The 13723-nt window shown below is 38.6% G+C and overlaps 1 protein-coding gene across 3 annotated transcripts in view; it reads right to left on the reverse strand.

Moving 5' to 3' along the window:
* Positions 1-13723, reverse strand: part of lrrcc1 (leucine rich repeat and coiled-coil centrosomal protein 1) — a 49608-nt gene that overhangs the window by 7259 nt on the left and 28626 nt on the right. For 2 of the 3 annotated variants that reach the window (XM_062023798.1, XM_062023797.1), the window contains exons 13-17: positions 11976-12177; positions 8172-8357; positions 6511-6685; positions 2953-3116; positions 1408-1607 (exon numbers count right to left, since the gene is read on the reverse strand). In XM_062023798.1, the coding sequence (XP_061879782.1) occupies positions 1408-1607; positions 2953-3116; positions 6511-6685; positions 8172-8357; positions 11976-12177 (927 nt within the window). The remainder of the gene's footprint in view (positions 1-1407; positions 1608-2952; positions 3117-6510; positions 6686-8171; positions 8358-11975; positions 12178-13723) is intronic. The other variant, XM_062023799.1, reaches the window with a different exon arrangement.

Here is a 13723-nt window from a genome sequence, read left to right on the forward strand (position 1 = left end):
TAGAGGTTAGGGTTAGAGAATAGAGGTTAGGGTTAGAGAGAGTGAGGGTTAGGGTTGGGTTTAGGGTTAGGGTAAGAGAGGTTAGAGTTAGAGAGGGTTAGAGAATAAAGGTTAGGGTTAGAGAGAGAGTGAGAGAGGTTAGAGGTTAGGTTTAGGAGTAGGGGGTGGGTGGTAGGGTTAGGGTTAGAGTAGGGTTAGGGTTAGACAGGTTAGAGGTTAGGGTTAGAGTTAGAGAGGTTAGGGTTAGGGTTAGAGTTAGAGAGGTTAGGGTTAGAGTAGAGTTAGAGAGGTTAGAGTTAGAGAGGTTTAGAGGTTAGGGTTAGAGCGAGCGTGAGCGTTAGAGTAGTGTTAGGGTTAGGGTTAGAGAGGTTAGAGGTTAGAGTTAGAGAGGGTTAGAGAATAGAGGTTAGGGTTAGAGAGAGTGAGGGTTAGGGTTGGGTTTAGGGTTACAGTTGGGGTTGGGGTTAGGGTAAGAGAGGTTAGAGGTTAGAGTTGGAGAAGGTTAGAGAATAGAGGTTAGGGTTAGAGAGAGTGAGAGAGGTTAGGGTTAAGGTTAAGGTTAGGGTTAGAGTAGGGTTACAGAGATTAGAGGCTAGGGTTAGAGTTAGAGAGGTTAGGGTTAGAGTTAGAGAGGTTAGGGTTAGAGTTAGAGAGGTTAGAGGTTAGGGTTAGAGAGAGCGTGAGGGTTAGGGTTAGGGTGAGAGTAGTGTTAGGGTTAGAGAGGTTAGAGCTAGAGAGGGTTAGAGGTCAGGGTTAGAGAGAGTGAGAGAGGTTAGAGGTTAGAGTTAGGGTTAGAATAGGGTTAGAGTTGGGGTTAGAGTTAGAGAGGGTTAGAGAATAGAGGTTAAGGTTAGAGAGAGAGAGGTTAGGGTTGGGTTTAGGGTTAGAGTATGGTTAGGTTTAGTGTTGGGGTTAGGGTAAGAGAGGTTAGAGGTTAGAGTTAGAGAGGGTTAGAGAATAAAGGTTGGGGTTAGAGAGAGAGTGAGAGAGGTTAGAGGGTTAGGGTTAGAGTAGGGTTAGAGTTAGAGAGGATTAGAGGTTAGGGTTACAGAGAGAGTGAGAGAGGTTAGAGGTTAGGTTTAGGGTTAGGGTTAGGGTTAGATTTGGGGTTAGGGTTAGGGTTAGAAAGGTTAGAGGTTAGAGTTAGAGGGTTAGGGTTAGTTTTAACTGTAACCCTAACCCTATCCCTAACCTCTAACCCTTGTCTTTTCTTATGCACAGTCGCGGCACTTGAACTGAATGTGACAGTGTGTCATAGTTATGACGATCAGCTGGACAAAGAAAATACTCGTATTACTAATCCAGAATCCTAACGGTCAATACTCGGTATACATCCCTATCCCTGACACTTTTTGCCAGGTAAATCCAAGAGATGATCATCCTACTAAACAAAATGATTTAATTGACCTGTAAATGTGTTTCATTTCTTCCTCCTTGTCGACCAACTGCTGCTTCAGCTCCTCCTTGCGCAGGCTGAGGTGTTCCACACGTTCTATCAGATCGGACATCTGAGACGTTTCCTCCTCGAGCTGCTGCTGGAAGGTCTTTTGGGCCTCTGCTTTTTCGTCTCGCAGCCTGCGGACCAGCTCGTCGCGCTCCTGCAGGGTCTACACAGCAAGGTATGTTAAAGGCCTACTGAAATGAATTTTTTTAAATTTAAACGGGGATAGCAGATCCATTCTATGTGTCATACTTGATCATTTCACGATATTGCCATATTTTTGCTGAAAGGATTTAGTATAGAACAACGACGATAAAGTTCGCAACTTTTGGTCTCTGATAAAAAAAAGCCTTGCCTGTACCGGAAGTAGCGTGACGTTGTCAGTTGTTCGCTTCCTCATATTTTCCTATTGTTTTCAACGCAGCTAGAGCGATTCGGACCGAGAAAGCGACGATTACCCCATTAATTTGAGCGAGGATGAAAGATTCGTGGATGAGGAACGTTAGAGTGACGGACTAGAATGCAGTGCAAAACATATCTTTTTTCGCTCTGACCACAAGCTGGCTCATTGGATTCCACACTCTCCTTTTTCTATTGTGGATCACGGATTTGTATTTTAAACCACCTGGGATACTATATCCTCTTGAAAATGAGAGTCGAGAACGCGAAATGGACATTCACAGTGACTTTTATCTCCACGACAATACATCGGCGAAGCTTTTTAGCTACTGAGCTAACGTGATAGCATCTGGCTCAAATGCAGATAGAAACAAAATAAATAAATCCCTGACTGGAAGGATAGACAGAAGATCAACAATACTATTAAACCATGGACATGTAACTACACGGTTAATAATTCTCAGCCTGGCAAAGCTTAACAATGCTGTTGCTAACGACGCTGAAGCTAACTTAGCAACCGGACCTCACAGAGCTATGATAAAACATTAGCGCTCCACCTACGCCAGCCAGCCCTCATCTGCTCATCAACACCCGTGCTCACCTGCGTTCCAGCGATCGACGGCGCGACGAAGGACTTCACCCGATCACAGATGCGGTTGGCGGCTAGCTCGGCTGCTATCCAAGTAAGTCCTCCTTGTTGTGTTGCTATAGCCAGCCGCTAATACACCGATCCCACCTACAACTTTCTTCTTTGCAGTCTCCATTGTTCATTAAACAAATTGCAAAAGATTCACCAACACAGATGTCCAGAATACTGTGGAATTTTGAGATGAAAACAGAGCTTTTTGTATTGGCTTCAATGGGCTACCGATACTTCTGTTTCACTGGCTACGTCACGCGCATACGTCATCATCCAAAGGCGTTTTCAACCGGAAGTTTAGCGGGAAATTTAAAATGTGACTTTATAAGTTAACCCGGTCGTATTGGCATGTGTTGCAATGTTAAGATTTCATCATTGATATATAAACTATCAGACTGCGTGGTCGCTAGTAGTGGCTTTCAGTAGGCCTTTAAGTTGAAGAGGTTTGCACTGTGAGCGTCACTTCCTCTACCTCTTTGAGCTTGCGGATGGTTTGGGTTTGATCCTCTATGATTTTGCTTTTGATTCGGAGGGAGTCGTCGCTCTTGTCATTCTGCTTCTTCTGCGCCTCCAGCTCAGCGCCCAGCACCTCGACTCTGGACTCCAAGCGGCCACGGTCCTGAGCCAGGGACGCTCCTGGTAAACATGTCCATACACAGGAAAGTCAACAATGACGTGCAGCAAAGATCTGTGTAGCATACACAGACACACATAGACACCTAAACATACTGTAATGTAGAAGGAATAATCAGAATCAGTTTCAAAATATAATCAGTTGTCCCTTATCCTATTTGGGACATTTCCTGAAAGTTTCATCAAAATCCGCCTATAAACTTTTAAGTTATGCAGTTAACTAACTAACTAAGACAAACCAACGGCAACGATTACATATCCTTTTGGCATAGGTAATAATCAAGCAAAGTTTATGTCAGAATAATTGTACCTAAGTTATCACAAAACTTTGTGTTGACATGAGTTCCCGGCTAGCAGACAAAAGCTGTCTTTGATCCTACCAAGAAGGCTTGTAAAACTCCAGCATACGACGGGAAGCAACATGAAGGTGTTCTGTTTCTTTCATGTATTGTAATCCACAGAAAGATTTTGTCTTGACCCGAGAACTACAAAGCGGAGAGGAAGCAGGGCCTGACTCCCCTCAAGGCAACCTTTTCTTTGAACTGTTCTGTGACCGAGGGCAACGGCTGTTTTTACGACCTCTTCTTTGAACTGTTTTACAACCTTTTCTTTTAACTGTTTTGTAACAAAGGTGATGACTGTTTATGACCCCCCCTCCCTTAGAAACAGCTGTTGCCATGTTATCAGGGAAAGTCCAAATAAAAGTCCAAACAATCTTTCGTCAGAGCGTAGTGACACTGAACAAGGGTACAGATGTACGCGTTTCTCCTCACTGAGCCACATTTAATTCTGTCTCTGTTTGATTCCTTGCTTCTTGTCTTGTTTAATACATGCCATCAGTGTTTGAACCTGACAGTTTAATCTTTGAATGTTAAAAATTAAAATGAATTATGTTGTCGTAAGTTTTTTTGTAAATGCAGGACTTGATAGTATTCTTGCAAATCAAAACATTTGAATTGTTTTAATGAATTTTTACTTCCTAAAATTTAAAATATACACATAACTTATATTTAAGTACAACCTTTTCCATTATTGTCTTAAAACAACAAATCCTATGGTTCAAAGTTGAAGTTACCAAATACGGTTTCTCTTCTGGCAACATTATTAATGATTTTTGTTTTTCTAGATGAGAAAATTAGATGAGGCTGATACACACAAAGATTCTAAACCTGACAGATTATTTATCTGTTGCAGATTCCTCACATAAAGATACAAAATCAAGCATTGAGCAGTGTTGATGTACATGTGCGAGGTGTGTTACAATATCACCGATCGAGACTCTAGTCCCACAATCACAAAATCTTGTGTGAAAAAACCTGATCTAACAAAATCGAAGACGAAAGATAAGGCAATCACCATAGTAACGACCGGAAAAACAGGCAATTTAGAAGAGGACGTACGAGGAGAGGGAATGAAGATGGTCTTTGGCTTTTGGAGTATTTTTTGAGAGAAAAATCCCGCACTAAAAAAATAAATCAATCAATAAATAAAAAGACTGTGGAAAGAATCATGGAGATGGTGTACACACAGACTATCATCTACTGAATGAGTTAGTACGTTCTCAACATAATGGCTTTTTTTGGTTCTTGATTGGTCTTGAACTGTGAAAAGATGACGGCCTGATAACAATATCGGACAAGCTTTACTCCTTTTTGGACTTGTTAAATTGGTAAATGTAAGTGTACTTTTTTTCAACTTGTTGCCGATGTCAGAATAATTGTATCTAAGTTATCACAATACTTTGTGTCTGGAAATGAGTTCCCGGCGAGAAGTCAAAACATGTCTTTGAACCTACCAAGAAGAAGGCTTGTAAAACTACACAGTGTAGGGGGGAAGCAACATGAAGGTGTTCTGTTTCTTTCATGTATTGTAATCAACAGAAATATATTGTTTTAACCCAAGAACTACAAAACGGAGAGAAGGCAGGATCTGGCCAAGTTCCAGACACCTCTTCTACGAACCTCTTTTTTGAACTCTTCTACGACCTCTTTCTTGAACCGACCTTTTCTTTTGAACTGTTTTGTAATCAAAGGCGATGGCTGTTTATGACCCCCGTGCCTTTGGAAGCAGCTGTTGCCATGTGGTCAGGGAAGGTCCAAATAAAAGAAGGAGGCGTGCAATATTTTGACAGAGCGTAATGACACTGTGCAAGGGTACAGATGTACACGTTTCTCCTCACTGAGCCAAATTGAATTCTGTCTCTGTTTGATTCTTTGCTTCTTGTCCTGTTTATTAGATGTCGTCAGTGTTTGAACCTGACAGCAGATAAATATGATTGATTGATTGGCTACTTTCTTTACCATGTCACAATTCACAGAGCGATGATTTAGGCATGTTTTGGAGCAAATTATCGGGACAACTAACTCTTAACACACGTCAGACCAAATGACGACCTTATAAGACATTAGATAATCAGTTGTCTTTCAGAGGAAGGGGGAAAGTGTGCTCGTCAAGCCTTGGTGGAAATTTCTAGTTCTTTAAGTGGTTTTCAGAAAGGAAAAGAAGCCTGCACACTGCAAAAAGCGAAATCTAAGTAAGATGAAATATCTCAAATAAGGGTGATATTTGCCTATTTTCTGTCTGATAAGATAATTCTTCTCACTAAGCAGATTTTATGTTAGAGTGTTGTACTTGTTTGAAGGGTTTTGGTCCTAAATGATGTCAGTAAGATATTACAGCTCGTTGCTGAGATGTTATGACCTACCGTATATTGAGTAAAACATGCTTGGAACTAGAATATCAACTGTTGCAAAGCTGTGTCATCAACACTCACAAGTATAAAACTACTTTTTTAAAGTCATAATTTCTGACTTCAAGCATGAAAAAAAAATCATGATGCCGAGCGCATATCATTATGTCAAGATAATGGCACTAGCATTTACTTCATTTAAGAATATTTTTCAAAATATTGAGCAAAAAGGTCTCTTTTTTTCTACCAAGAAAAGTGCACTTATTACTAGTGAGGATATACTTATTTTAAGGTATTTTTGGGTTCATTGAGGTTAGCTAATTTTACTGGTTTTGGAAAGTCTTGACAAGCCGAATTTTCTTGTTCTATTAGCAGATAATTTTGCTTAGTTCAAATAAAATACCCCTCATTTTTGTATTTTTTTTCCTTGTTTTTGAACACTGGCTTTTTGCAGTGCATACATTTACATTACATCTCCATGCACATCTGCTAAATTGGAGGCTTCACGGCGCTCAACTGTGATTAAATGAAGCTAAACAGTAGCTGCTGTGTCCTTCATGCTACTAGGCAGGACAACAAATACAGCACAGACTATAGGAGCTGCTGCTAGGCAGGACAACAAATACAGCTCAGACTATAGGAGCTGCACCATATGAATCCACCAGAGGAGCGACAGAAAGTAGCAGTGTGCTTTTGCACTTCTCCCACCTTGCTGAGCGAGCTCTTGGCCCCAAAGCTTCCTCTCTGCCCTGAGGCCGTCTATGACAGACTCCTGCGCCGTAAGCTGGGATGACAGACCCGCCTTTTCTTTTTTCAGCATCTCCAACTGAAGGCCGAGGCGGCGGTCCTGATCCAGTTCAGCTTCAAGAGCTTGAACACGCTTCTGTCAGAAAGAGCGGCGTTGATTACATGAACGTTATGAAGTCATTACATAATTCAACGTTGTTACTCTAGGGCAGGGGTCGGCAACCCAAAATGTTGAAAGAACCATATTGGACCAAAAATACAAAAACAAATCTGTTTGGAGCCACAAAAAATTAAAAGCCATATTACATACAGATAGTGTGTCATGAGATATAAATTGAATTAAGAGGACTTAAAGGAAACTAAATGAGCTCAAATATACCTACAAATGAGGCATAATGATGCAATATGTACATAAAGATAGCCTAAATAGCATGTTAGCATCGATTAGCTTGCAGTCATGCAGTGACCAAATATGTCTGATTAGCACTCCACACAAGTCAATAACATCAACAAAACTCACCTTTGTGCATTCACGCACAATGTTAAAAGTTTGGTGGACAAAATGAGACAGAAAAGAAGTGGCATAAAACACGTCCTAGAAAGTTGGAGAAAGTTATACATGTAAACAAACTACGGTGAGTTCATGGACCGCCAAAATTAGTAGGACAAAACGGTGCTCGCCAAATACTCCAATCAGTGAAGCATGTTTACTATAAACAGTGTGCTTTATAACAATTAGTGTCATGTTTGTCCTCCTACAGAAACCATATTAAAACAAAAATTGTTTTCATTTTTCATACATTTTTGAAAAAGCTCCAGGGAGCCACTAGGGCGGCGCTACAGACATGCGGCTCTAGAGCTGCATGCGGCTTTAGAGCCGCGGGTTGCCGACCCCCGCTCTAGGGTAAACTGGATAACACACGGCACACTGACAAAGCTTAACCTATTGATACTATAACAATTTACAAGGTTAATATAAGTTGCTTCTCTTTCTTCCCCTCCATTTTTCTGCATTCTTTTGTATCTGTAGTTATTGTTACGTATATGCATTGTTGCATTTAAACAACTATATTGTTGATAATCGAGGTAAATTATTGATACTGTTCATTATCAATAGCGCTATTGCTATTGGTATTTGTATTGCTGTAGTGTAATAATGCTCATTGTCATTTCTGTATTATTATTTATCTCGCTAACTGCTTCTTTGCTATCACTTTTACCATCATATTTGTACATATCCTATTTGCTGATGTTGCTTTATTGTTGTTGTTGTTGTTGTCTCTCTGTCTAATCCCCCTCTTGTCCCCACAATTCCCCCCTCGGTCTCCCTTTTTTTCTCTTTCTATCCCCTCCTGCTCCGGCCCGGCTGCACCAAATGATAATATAAATACATTTAATAAAGTCAAATACAAATAAGGCAACAAAAGAAGTATCCTACATTTCTCTTTTGTAAAGTAAATCTGAACAGCCGATACGGGCATCTACATCTACTATATGATTTGCCTGAGGAGCTGGACAGGACAAAAAATAAATAAATACATTTAAAAATAAAAATACAAATAAGATATAAAAAAATAAGTCATTACAGTTTTAAAAAATGATGTCATCATTCGATTCATTACCTTACGCTCAGTTGCGGCTTCTCTCTTTTCTTTTATGAGGTCTGAAATGCGCCTCTTCTGCTCCTTGACTATGGCTGTGAGATCCTGCACCATGGAGGCAGATTTCTTCTCCGTCAGCTGCGAGTCAGCCAGGGTCATTCTGAGCTCCGACAGCTGTGCAGTCATTTTGTCACAGGCCTTCTTCACCTGCAAGAACATAGGATGGGTCATCCAGAAGTAAATGCATTGCAAAAACTGAAATCTAAGTAAGATGAAATACCTCAAATAAGGGTGATATTTGCTTATTTTCTGTCTGATAAGATAATTCTTCTCACTAAGCAGATTCTATGTTAGAGTGTTTTACTTGTTTTAAGGCAGGGGTGTCCAAAGTGCGGCCATTTGCGGCCCGCAGCTAATTGTTTACCGGCCCGCCACACATTCTGGAAATACTATTTTAAAAATAAAAAAGAACATTAAAAAAAGTGGAATGAGGTGAAATCTAACGAGAAAAAGTTGCAATGTTGACACAAAAGCTGCAATGCAGGCTGTTTTTTTTTCTTTTATCTTTCTTCATTTTTCTTTTTTTGCCATTGCTCAACAAAAAAAAAATAATGACAAAAAATCCATGTTATAATGAATTATTTTCATGTCTCCGAATACTTCAAATATTTCACTTTAAAATGTTTTATGTGGTAAATATTGCATATATTGTGTAGTAGCCATATAAAAACATCAAAGTTTTCTTTGACAAAAGCGCATAAAACAAACAAAATAATAGTTCCAGCATAAAATGGACAGATATATCTGAAGTTGATCTTGTAACTTAAGTGTTGAAAGTAAAAGAAAAACCTAATAAAAATGTATCACTTTATGAGTGGGGCACCTTTTGGATCCCAAATATATTTAGTGATTTTTTTATTTATCTTTTCACTGTGATTACTCAAAAATATGAAATAATTAAAATCAGTGGTGTCCTGCATTATTGATCTTTTAGGGCTCTAATTACTAAATACTGCATATTTCAGTTTTACTATAAAAAAAACTAAGTTGTTTTTGACAGAAAAGCCATAAAACTTTTTTTTTTGATTTGTATTACTTTATATCAACTTGAATTTGATATAGAGATTTACTGTAAGCGTTAAATAATTTAAAAAAAATAATAATCTGACTTATTTTTAACATTTTAATGACTGAGACCCTTTATGGTCCCTGGGACCCCTAAAGGTAAAATAAATAAAAAATGCATATATTTTGTTATGGTTTGAAAATGAAATGTATCAAAATGGCCCCCACATGCTTTAATTTTTCCGTGTATGGCCCTTAGTGGAAAAAGTTTGGACACCCCTATTTTAAGGGCTCTGGTCTTAAATGATCTCAGTAAGATATTACAGCTTGTTGCTGAGATTTTATGACATATATTGAGTAAAACATGCTTGAAACTATTTTTGTCCAAATGTCCAAAATACACCCAGCAATGGTGCACAGGAAGGCTGGGAAGAAAAGGGGAAAAGGTGGCCAAAATGGTCAAAAGTCCCAATTTTATCCAAAATACCTCAGCGGGTTCCAGTCTTACGAGTCCCGCCGCCAGCCGCACAAGTCCCGGGATGCAAAAAAATGTCCAAAACGCACCCACGGGGGAGAAAAGTTGGCAAAAGTCCCTCAAAATACCTACCCAGGTTCGAGTCTCACAAGTCCCGCCGCTGACTGCGCAAGTCCCGGGATGCCCAAAATGTCCATAACACACCCAGCCGAGTCCCTCGGGGAGGGGGGATGAAAGTTGGAAAAGTAGGCAAAAGTCCCAAAAATTTTCAAAATACCTACCCAGGTTCGAGTCCCGGGTGTGATTTTTTAACATTTTACAGACTTTTCTTACTTTTCTCCCCGCCTTCCCGTGAGACTTTGCTGGGCGCGCTTTGGACATTTTGGGCATCCCGGCCGGCGGCGGGATTTGTGGGACTCGAACCTGGGTAGGTGTTATGAACATTTTTGGGACTTTTGCCGACTTTTCCAACATTTATCCCCCGTCCCCGTGGGACTCGGCTGGGTGTGTTATGGACATTTTGAGCATCCCAGGACTTGCGCGGCCATACATAAGATTTTATGTTAGAGTGTTTTACTTGTTTTAAGTGTTTTGGTCCTAAATGATCTCAGTAAGATATTACAGCTTGTTGCTGAGATTTGATGACCTATATCAGGGGTCACCAACCTTTTTGAAACCAAGAGCTACTTCTTGGGTAGTGATTAATGCGAAGGGCTACCAGTTTGATACACACTTAAACAAATTGCCAGAAATAGCCAATTTGCTCAATTTACCTTTAACTCTATGTTATTATTAATAATTAATGATATTTACACTTAATTGAACGGCTTAAAAGAGGAGAAAACACGAAAAAATTGACAATTAAATTTTTAAACATAGTTTATCTTCAATTTCAAAAAAGAAGAGAAAAACTAGCTAATTCGAATCTTTTTGAAAAAATAAAAAAAATAATTCATGGAACATCATTAGTAATTTTTCCTGATTAAGATTACTTTTAGAATTTTGATGACATATTTTAAATAGGTTAAAATCCAATCTACACTTTGTTAGAATATATAACAAATTGGACCAAGCTATATTTCTAACAAAGACAAATCATTATTTCTTCTAGATTTTCCAGAACAAAAATTTTAAAAGAAATTCAAAAGACTTTGAAATAAGATTTAAATTTGATTCTACAGATTTTCTAGATTTGCCAGAATATTTTTTTTGAATTTTAATCATAATAAGTTTAAAGAAATATTTCACAAATATTCTTCGTCGAAAAAAACAGAAGCTAAAATGAAGAATTAAATTAAAATGTATTTATTATTCTTTACAATAAAAAAATAAAATAATACTTGAACATTGATTTAAATTTTCAGGAAGGAATTTAAAAGGTAAAAAGGTATATGTGTTTAAAAATCCTAAAATCATTTTTAAGGTTGTATTTTTTCTCTAAAATTGTCTTTCTGAAAGTTATAAGAAGCAAAGTAAAAAAAAAAAAAGAATTTATTTAAACAAGTGAAGACCAAGTCTTTAAAATATTTTCTTGGATTTTCAATATATATTTGAGTTTTGTCTCTCTTAGAATTAAAAATGTCGGGCAAAGCGAGACCAGCTTGCTAGTAAATAAATACAATTTAAAAAATAGAGGCAGCTCACTGGTAAGTGCTGCTATTTGAGCTATTTTTAGAACAGGCCAGCGGGCTACTCATCTGGTCCTTACGGGCTACCTGGTGCCCGCGGGCACCGCGTTGGTGACCCTTGACCTATATTGAGTAAAACCTGCTTGAAACTAGAATATCAACTGTTGCAAAGCTGTGTCATCAACACTCACAAGTATAAAACTACTTTTTTAAAGTAATCATTTGTTATTTCAAGCATGAAAAAAAAAAATTATCTAATTTTGACACAATTGTGTCTCATAATTAAAACAAATGATAGCCAAATAGACTTTGCTATTTTATTTTCAATGAAACAATAGAAAATACGTACTCATATAGTAGTACAGTTGTTATTAGTGAGAATATACTTATTTGAAGGTATTTTTGGGTTCATTGAGGTTAGCTAATTTTACTGGTTTTGCAAAGTCTTGACAAGCCAAATGTTCTTGTTCTATTGGCAGATAATTTTGCTTAGTTCAAGTAAAATACCCCTCATTTTTGTTTCTTGTTTTTGAACACTGACTTTTTGCAGTGTGCTACCTGCTTGGACCATCTTATCGATCAATGACGAGGAAAATACAGGACTCTAGCGAGCAAATGTAATACAACAGTAGTTAGGGAGTTATTTGTATGGCAGACCTCGGAGAAGCGTGACGCCTCGATGGTTAGCGCCATGCGGAATTCATCCTCCAAGGCTGCATACGCCTTCTTGCTTTCCTCCGCCGTCTCCTTCAACTCAGACTCCCTCCGACTGTGTTTTTGGACCTGAGACGCCACTTCTTGCGCCACCGCCGCAAGGAATTCAACCCCGCCCGGCTGCAGCCGCATCTCCAGCTGCTTCCTATGGACAGAGTGATTAGCATGGTGTATTATGCAGCTACTGTAAATGCTCCGGATCTGTAACTAAGAGTACAGCCCAATACGTCTCTCCTCATTGAGCCAAATTGAACTCTGTCTCTGCATGATTCCTTGCTTCTTGTCTGTTTAATAGATGTCATCAGTGTTTGAACCTGACAACTTGCACTTGCCCATCTCATGCATGTCATTTGGCTTTGTTGTTGGCTTCCTTTTAGTTTTATCCACCGCTATGCTAAGCTTGTAACAACACACCACTATGCGCGCACCACCCACTAGCTGATGGTGCGCGATAAATTCTGAATGGGCAGCACAGGTAGCCTACTTTAGTTCTGTATTGTAGTTACGTTATATAGCGTCCTCAAAAATCAAAACATTTAAAAGCAAGACGTTTATGCATGTTTTAAGTAAACTTTGTTTCAAAATCATATTGCTTTTATGAGATTTTTAGACATTTTAAGGCCTTAAATCCAAATTGTTGGATTTAAGACTTTTTACGACCCTGCGGAAATCGAGTATTTTATATCGAAATGTTTTTTTTCTTTTTACGAGGCATGTTACATTAAGCAATCGAGTGGACTCTCACTATTATGTTAGATCCACTATGGACTGGACTCTCACTATTATGTTAGATCCACTATGGACTGGACTCTCACTATTATGTTAGATCCACTATGGACTGGACTCTCACACTATTATGTTAGATCCACTATGGACTGGACGCTCACACTATTATGTTAGATCCACTATGGACTGGACTCTCACTATTATGTTAGATCCACTATGGACTGGACTCTCACACTATTATGTTAGATCCACTATGGACTGGACTCTCACAATATTATGTTAGATCCACTATGGACTGGACTCTCACTATTATGTTAGATCCACTATGGACTGGACTCTCACTATTATGTTAGATCCACTATGGACTGGACTCTCACTATTATGTTAGATCCACTATGGACTGGACTCTCACAATATTATGCTAGATCCACTAGACGTCCATTGCACTGGTCGCCCAGGGGGGGGTCCCCACATCTGCGGTCCCCGCCAAGGTTTCCCATTGTCCCATTGAGTTTTTCCTTGCCCTAATGTGGGATCTGAGCCGAGGATGTCGTTGTGGCTTGTGCAGCCCTTTGAGACACTTGTGATTTAGGGCTATATAAGTAAACATTGATTGATTGAAACATTGAAGCTTGTTAAAATTGTGATGATTTTATAGGCTCTCTAACTCATTTAAATTTCAATTAATTTCAATGGAAAACATGATTTGAGTTACGAGCTCCGTCAGAAAAACCAATCAGCAGAGGTACCACTGTAATTAAATATGTACACAGTACTAACAAAACAGAAAAAAATATTAATATATATATATATATATATATATATATATATATATATATATATATATATATATATATATATATATATATATATATATATATATATATATATATATATAGCTTTACGAATATTTTATTTGATCAATTTGTGAATTCTCTGGAATTTGTTGGGCAGATGTTCAGAAG

The sequence above is a fragment of the Entelurus aequoreus genome, linkage group LG16, assembly GCF_033978785.1.
Source record: "Entelurus aequoreus isolate RoL-2023_Sb linkage group LG16, RoL_Eaeq_v1.1, whole genome shotgun sequence".
NCBI classification, from domain to species: domain Eukaryota; kingdom Metazoa; phylum Chordata; class Actinopteri; order Syngnathiformes; family Syngnathidae; genus Entelurus; species Entelurus aequoreus.